Source organism: Thamnophis sirtalis, unplaced genomic scaffold (genome assembly GCF_051295495.1).
Source record: "Thamnophis sirtalis isolate CommonGarterSnake01/CBP01778 unplaced genomic scaffold, rThaSir2_p1.2 scaffold_5, whole genome shotgun sequence".
Classification (NCBI taxonomy): Eukaryota; Metazoa; Chordata; class Lepidosauria; order Squamata; family Natricidae; genus Thamnophis; species Thamnophis sirtalis.
In genome coordinates this window covers 27,739,699-27,747,738 of record NW_028261385.1, presented here as the reverse complement: position 1 = coordinate 27,747,738, position 8,040 = coordinate 27,739,699, and the positions used below count along the sequence as shown (strand labels likewise).

At 36.3% G+C, this 8,040-nt stretch overlaps 1 protein-coding gene across 1 annotated transcript; it reads right to left on the bottom strand.

Moving 5' to 3' along the window:
* Window positions 1-386: 386 nt before the first annotated feature.
* LOC148045311 (granzyme A-like) lies at window positions 387-6,867 on the bottom strand. The gene is made up of 5 exons (XM_087715498.1): window positions 6,720-6,867; window positions 4,641-4,785; window positions 2,742-2,877; window positions 1,494-1,760; window positions 387-1,077 (listed from the first exon to the last, which is right to left on the bottom strand). Exons 1-5 carry the CDS (start codon window positions 6,778-6,780, stop codon window positions 925-927), a joined length of 762 nt encoding a protein of 253 aa, XP_087571624.1. The 5' UTR covers window positions 6,781-6,867; the 3' UTR covers window positions 387-924.
* Between the last annotated feature and the right edge of the window lie 1,173 nt (window positions 6,868-8,040).

The following is an 8,040-nucleotide window of genomic DNA, read 5'->3' as shown; positions in this document are numbered from 1 at the left end:
TCCTTGACTTCCTTCTTCTGAGCAGTGCATGAAAAAAAATTGAGCTTTTTGGCTTGGTGTCTTCTCACTACCACCACTGTATGTTTATCATATATGGCATGCTTTACAGATAAACTACTCTTGTAGTCAATCCCCTGTCACATATCATATCACACAAATAATTGTCCAATCTTTGTTTGAAAACATTGATCGATGAAGACTTCTAACTGCAGAAGACAAGTGGTTCCAATGCTTTCAAGTGCTCTCACATCGCCATTCATAAAAGTGGTGTACAGATCCATAAGAAGTCTCAAGTGATAAAGGAATCATGTGTGTTTATTTGGTAATTTTGCAGTTCCAAGGTACCTCCAATTATAAGAGAAGTCCAATTATGTTATTATGCATTTAAAAGCCATTCCCAGCCCAGAAATTCATTCTTCCAAATGCAAAAAAAGTCTGAAATTTGCCACAAGGAAACATTGGATACATAGCACAGATGAGCAATGATAACAAAAGAACCAATAACAAGATGGTTTCAACAAGGATTTATTTTCCTCTGCTTTCTGGAAATAAGCTACCATTTCATTTGTGATAAACATTGGAATAATTTTATCTAGCAGATTAAGTGCACACACAGAGAGAAGAATAAAGAGAAATAATTTCTAGAAACTTTTGCTTAGCTTTTATAAGGGAAAAGAAAACTTTGTGAAAAAAATTGCATTTTAATAGAAAACCTAAATACCCAAACTGATCAGTTATCCTCTAGATGAATTTATCTGAAATTGCTGTTACTTTTAGCTGGCAGGCTCAATGATTTTGTGTTGGCTGAGTAGGATGTGACTAGTCAAATACATCTGGAGGGAAAAGGCTTGAAAAGATTGTCTTAAAGGAATTATAATGAATGAATATAATAAAAAAGAATGTCAACATCAAGTGATAATTCTATTAATTGCCTTTTATAACACTCTTTATCCAACGAGAATATTCCTTTGTCAGAAGGGTGTAGACACCAGGATAACATTCACATCCACATCCTATACCAAAGGAAACGATGCCTCTTTGTTTTCCTTTGCACATCAAAGGACCACCAGAATCACCCTGCACAAGAGAGAAAAAGGGGTGGGTGGGGAGAAGAGGTTTTTTGCATTATTCCAATAGTCATATTTAATTTATTTATTCATTAAATCTCTATTTTTCCCATATGACTGATACAATGTTTCTAACTTTCCAACTTTGGCTGGCTGAGAGGGCCCCCCTGCAAGTGCCCCATTCAGGTGACTGGAGAAAGGGGGCCAGAGGATGCTTTCTCAGTAGGCGTCCCTTCACTCTAGTATACTTTGACCCTATGATGGGAAGATTTTACTAATTTTACAATTGTTATATTGGTAGTGTAGGACTTCAATTTCTTAGAACACTAGAAGCGTGCAAGTAGGATTACTCATTCGTTCAAATTCTGCTTCGGTATATTATTTTTGAATTTCAAACATTCAGAGCAGGTAGATAGATATACTTACATTACATGCATCGTTGCCTCCTTTTTCGTCACCGGCACACACCATATTCTTTGTCACTATTGGATCGGAATTATAGTGCTTTTGATCATTGCAGATGGTTCTTGCAATGACAGTGACATTAACTTCACAGAGGACAACTGATACTGCGTTACTCTCTGTAATACCCCAACCAGCTACCAGACACTGTGTTCTTGGCTTGAGGTCACCATACACCCAAGGAAACTTGACGATGGAAACATTCTTGTTAAGTTGTGCTTGTTTATTAAGCTTAAATGAGAAAAGATGGAAGGCAAAAAAGATTAACCCTTGCATTAACAGTCAATATGGTGTGTAATACCTCGTATGTTAGACTTGCGCCTTGGAGAGTTACACTATCTCTTGTCTGACCTACATTGCAATATTATGCAGACACAATGGGTCTGGGAAGCAACATTTATATCATCTGAGCCCCTTGCAATAAAAACAAACTATAATAGTGACAAGATTAATACTTTGAACTTCTTCAATATGGGTAACCACACCTGATCATTTATATAGAAATAAGAATTCCTCTGTCCTGCTCTCCATTTCTGAAATGAAAGTAAAAAGCATTTTTCCAACACACAAGTGTGATAATATTCTTTATTCCACTGCTGCCATCATCAGTGGTGGTTCCTATGCCAATGAAATGGACCTCAACTATTAGGCTCCTCATATGGGCTGCTTGTCATCCCTTTGAGGTAGGCCAAATCAACAACATGAGTCAATAATTGTTACTTTTATTCTCCCTCCCTTCTCAAGGCTAGAGCTAAATCCCTTGTATACTGCTTTCTGGGGTATGTATAGCTGTGTCAGGGATGCCTCTGTCCATTCCCTAGGAAAGAAAAAACCTTGGCTCCATAGATTTAGAAAAAAGGTACAAACCAAATGCAATAAGTTTCAGGCAAGATCTGAAGGCAAAAGCGTGTGAAGCAGCAAATTGAAACTAATTCAATAGCCCAACCCCCTTGTAGCTAGGCAACTCTGGCTCTGGCTACCAAAGAAATAACCTTAGAGATAAGCAAAGCCCATACCGTAGTTGCAAAGCTGTAATGGAAAATTCTCCACCCCCATTGCAGGTAGTAGCAGGATAGCTGACATTCACCCCTTCCCATAACAGAAGCTTTAGTTCCAGTCCCAAATGGATTCCCTGTATCCATAAAGAAAAGAAGAAACCATTCTTGATGTCCTTCACATGTATATTATTTATGTATAACCTTTAGAATATACCTGAAGAAGCATAATGTCATTCTCCATTGTGACATTATTATACTTCGGGTGAGAAATGTACTTATTAACTTTGAAAACTTGTTTTGTTATGTCTCTTTCTGAATGAATTCCAAGAATAACTTCAGTGTCCTTTGTTCTAAAAAACAAAGAGGGTAAATAAGAATTGAGTAAAGTTCATTTGTAGCAAGGATAATATGTTATAATTTCAGCTGAAGAATATTAAGTTTTATCATTTGGCAGTTCAATCTTCTGTGTTTCTTCAGAAGTAAATTCTACTGTATTTAATTAACATTGTTTATATCCTGGCACATAAATTTAAAATTTGGAGACAGCAGGCTTTACTTCAATTTTCATTGGAGTATTATTTCAACAGTGAAAGTAAATATATATTTTGATAGAAGATGCAAAATGCTTCCAATGGCCTATTTCTGGCTATGTTCAAAAATAAATTACAATACATGAATATTCACACCTATATATGGATATTCGGGAGGTAGAAAATCAAAGGGAGGTCAAATTATTTGCAATTTTCAGAAAAACAAGAACACCAATAATGTGCAGGGAGGCTTGTGCTATTAATATCATGCTTTGCTCGACATGGAATAGAAACAATTGGAAGAGGGCTTTTAAATTCTCTAATATCATCTATGAAAGTTGATTCCAATCTCTGGTTAGTAAGTATGCCAGCACAATCTTGCCTGCTATTTTATCAAGGTTTTTAGTTTATCCCAGTTTCTTCCTTCTGTGGTTTATGGACCTTCATCTGACTAGACCCGAACCATAGAGGTTTGTGTGTGTGTGTGTGTGTGTGTGGTCAGAATTATTCTTATTGGATTTTATAATCATGGATTTAGAAAAGAAGTATGAGAAACCAATTTTGCATATGGTAACTGTGGCGAGATTATTGCATCAAGAGGTTGGGAAAGTAATGAAATATCAATGGAAGTTAGGATTATAACATTAAGTGAACTTGAAAAAATAGCAAAGTCTTTCCAGTCTGGATACAGGAAAAGAAAAAAAAGAAAACATTCTTTTGAAAAGCTGGTTACCTTACATAGAGAAGAAAGAAGAAAAGATTAAATTGATGATTTCTTCATTTGGGATTTAAAGAAGGTCAAAGAGAATGGTGAAAATAATAAAGTGATAATTACTTGATAGAAATAGTTGTATTTTCTTCTTTTTTAATTTCTTTTCTGTTTTCCCCTTTTTCCTATTTTCAATTTCATTTTATACATATTTATTGTATTGAAATATTCACATAGGCACATACACATGAACATAGATTGGATTTCTTTGCTTCATTGTCACCCCTAGAATTTATACCAAGAAACTGGGATAGTGAACAATTTACCTTAAAGATGATACCCAGCTGACTGTGTGTTCAGCTTCGTGCTTGTGTGAGTAAAGCGTGTTTGGAGCTGCCATCTTTCTATAAATCTTGGTGTGTGTGTGTGTGTGAGGAGGGCTGGCTTTGTTGCTGTAAGTGGGTTGATTGGCTCTGTGGTTGCATCCTGTTTGGTAGATGGAGTTGATGTTTGATACGAAACAGCTGACCAATCTACAAACATCAACTCCATCTACCAATCAGGATGCAACTACACAGCCAATCAACCCACTTACAGCAACAAAGCCAGCACTTCATACCCGCCCACCAAGATTTATAGAAAGACGGCAGCTCTGACCACGCTTTACTCGCACAAGCATGAAGCCGAAAACACCAGCCTGAAGATGGCGAGTGGGACCTTGCTGAAATGTTGCCAAGACAATCTGAAACTTACATGGGAAAAGATCCGAATACAACAAGACCAGCATACCTACCGGTGAAATTCTACAAATATATATTTAAAACAAGATTTTACAAAGAAATAAATAAAAACCTAGCAAAACTTCCAAACTTACATTTTGCAATGAGCTGCTGTTAATACCCAGTTTAGTTTGACCAGGGTCCCCCCACAAATGAGCCCCTTTGAGTTTTTGATCTTGGCCATAAAAGGTCTTGAATGTGGAATTGATTCTTTTCCTCCATAGATCCGGGCACAGTGATCTAAATAGAATGAAGAAGCCAAGCTAATCATGAGTCACAAAATACAACTTTAAATTAATTCATTAGTTAAAGAGGAAAAAGGAGCCAACACAACATGTAAATGTTTCATCATACAAAGTGCTCATAGTTTGTGTTATGGTGGTGTATCATCAATCGATCAAAGCAATCTTTTCCTTTTTTGCACTTATTAATACATTTCACACATTTCATACAGTTTAGATTGCAGCACTTCCAGTTTTGGCAAGCTTATCTTGGATTTTTAGGGATTTCATCTGGAGGACACCGGATTGAAGAAGTACAGTTACATACCTTGAAGCATATTAAAATGTGGACATTTCTGGGTCCTTCTATTGTGCTTGGTAATAGCTAAATTTAATGATTACTTTTAAGACTTCTGTAAAAAGTGTAATTTTTTTTAATATGGCATGTTGCATACTGAATATCTCAATGAATTGTGATATGTTACTCCACAGTGTTACTGGATAGCCTGACAATCCTATTCTAAAAAGCTAAACATTCTAGACAATAGTGAGCAAGCCGGATTCTTGTGAAATCCCTAAAATTAGGTACCAATTAATTTTAAATTAAAGTTTAAATTAAACTTAATAAACTAAGATTATTGGAGCCGAGGTGGCGCAGTGGTTAAATGCAGCACTGCAGGCTACTGCTAGATCAGCAGTTCAGCGGTTCAAATCTCACCGGCTCAGGGTTGACTCAGCCTTCCATCCTTCCGAGGTGGGTAAAATGAGGACCCAGATTGTTGGGGGCAATATGCTGACTCTCTGTAAACCGCTTAGAGAGGGCTGAAAGCCCTATGAAGCGGTATATAAGTCTACTGCTATTGCTATTGCTATTGCTATTGCTATTGCTATTGATACTAAGTTTATATTTAAATCAAATGTCTTTATTGATGGATACAATGCAAAATTATCTAATAATTGTTTTATTTATTTTGTGCTACCGATATATTGAAAGAAATAGAACAGAAAGAAGAATGAAAGAGTAAGGAACACAGAAAAGATAAGAAAACTATAAAAATTCTCTCTCTCCCCCCCCCATCCCTCCCTCCCTTCTTCATCCAGGCCTTTGCTGAGGAAGATTGACACTTCTTTCTTTTTCCTGTTCTCATCTGGGTGTTTATTCTTTGCCAACACTTTCCCAATAACTATTTCAGCAGCTACATCTCCAATTAATCAACAGAATTGTCAGGGCAGCTCTGTTGCAGAGACTCAAAGTAAAAAAAACAACAATACAAAGATAGTGAACTTATTCATTACTGATAAGGGCTATTTGTGTTGCCCTTATATTTAGAAATGATAGGTTTCTGATGTAATAATACAAATCCTTAATAATTAAATATTGCAATTCGTATCCAAGGATAAACCTAACATTTTATTCAAGTTGTCCTTTCCTGATACAATTCTAAAATCTGGTATTATGTGGGTTAGGTATTATATGGTCAAAAGCAAAAATCTCTTAATGGTTAACCACAGTTAATGCATAATTCTCGCTGAGAATTATGAGGTTGCATTAACAGAAGAAAAGACGTCAGATTTGGACTTTGGACCTCTTCTGTGTGTAGATATGCATGTTTGTGTTTGTGCATGTATATAAAACTATATGCAGTACATATATCCTGAATCTTACAATAGTTGCATTTTTGCATTACTCATGGCTTTTCTAGTATCTGTAATAAAACTACCCTCTTAACAACTGTAGCTTTGAATCTCTCCTGTGGGCCTTCTATTATCAGTATCAGTTCATCCTGAAGGAGACCTGAGCTATTTCCTCTTCATCGAAGGAGAAATCCATACATTTGAAACAAACTGTGGCTTATCTTCTTACTTTTTCCTTGATTGTTCTGAGCTGATGTTATCAGAAATGAAAAGAAATGAAAAAAAGAAAGAAAAAAAGTAGCATAATTTAGCACTTACCTCCTGGAATACCGAGGAGAAAAATCACAACAGTGAACCACAAGCCCATTAGACGAACCATCTTTGCTTTTTTGTGTTTCTCCACATCAAAGGACAGAATGTATATATATTGAGGAAGGTAAGGAAGTGGTTGTTGGCTTCATCCTACAAAGGGCGTTCCTTTACACATTGAGAAAGTGGAACCCTACTAAGACATTCAAAGTTATTTTCTTTTTCATTTCTAGTAAGAAGGCTTTATCATACTTAACTAACATGGTTAATGAGGTGGAAAACAAAAGATAGGAGAGAACACTTGTTAAGTTTTCATGTTTGCATTTCACTGTGTGTGAGAGAGATGCGTGGTTTGGCTTGCTGAGTAAAAATTGTAGGACGAGGCTATTGAACCAAGTAAAACAACATATATAGCTGATAATTTCCTCTTTATTCTGAGAAAAGGTTGCATTAATAAAAGATATATGAGTTTCCTAAAATGTCCAGTCTACATACATGAAGATAAAACATTTGATGTGTGGCTGCTCCACCAGCCCCATTTTGAGAATATCATCATATGCAATGAAGACATTCTCTAGACAAATCTTATTAATTCGGTGAGTGATGATTCTGCATGCACCATTTTGCTGAAACAAAAGTAATTCTAAATATAACTTGTTTTATGTGTCTTCTTCTCCCATCATTTCCATTAGCAAAGACAACTCCAGTTTTTCTTTTGAAATGCTTCAGTTTTCAAAATGATAGCTCGATTGTTATAGAGTGACTATCCTAAGCTCTAATATTGCTGCCATCCATGGAGTTGGTGTGTTTTTGGAAGGATTTTTCATTACTCCTCTGCCTCCTGGCACCTTTGCTCATCTTAAGCATTTCATATCCTTTAGAAAATCAGGCATTATAGCATCTTTATAGTCTCCTCTCTATATCCTCCTAGAAAAAGTTAGTGTCTTTTGTTATATTCATGAAATTTCCATGCTGTCGATACATTATATAATGTAGTTCAGAAGGGCTTCAATAAAGCAAGCAGTGCTATACCCCCACGTCTGTTATCAATTTAGAGCACGTACATAGGAATGCTTGTAAGCATTCAGAAAGTTTTATGCTGGTCATTTGAAGGCCAGATTTGCCATCTTGGCCACAATGGATCATGCTGCTGCATCTATTAATCTGGATAGCTTAAGGTTGTTGTCCCCCCCCCCCCCCGCAAAAAAAAGTCTCCTTTAAAATGCCTTCCCATGCAATTAGTGCCTCCATTTGCAGAAAAGGCATTATGCTAGTTTCACTGGGTGGCCAGCTGAATGCAAATGGGTGAATTTGTTTCAGAGATGATGGC

Excerpts from the sequence above, each read along its gene's own strand:
- LOC148045311 (XM_087715498.1), bottom strand. The coding sequence starts at position 6,780 with ATGGTTCGTCTAATGGGCTTGTGGTTCACTGTTGTGATTTTTCTCCTC. Across the intron at positions 2,878-4,640 it reads ACAGCAGCTCATTGCAAAAT|AACAAAGGACACTGAAGTTA; the intron begins GTAAGTTTGGAA and ends TTTGTTTTTTAG. Across the intron at positions 1,761-2,741 it reads ATGACATTATGCTTCTTCAG|CTTAATAAACAAGCACAACT; the intron begins GTATATTCTAAA and ends TTCTCATTTAAG.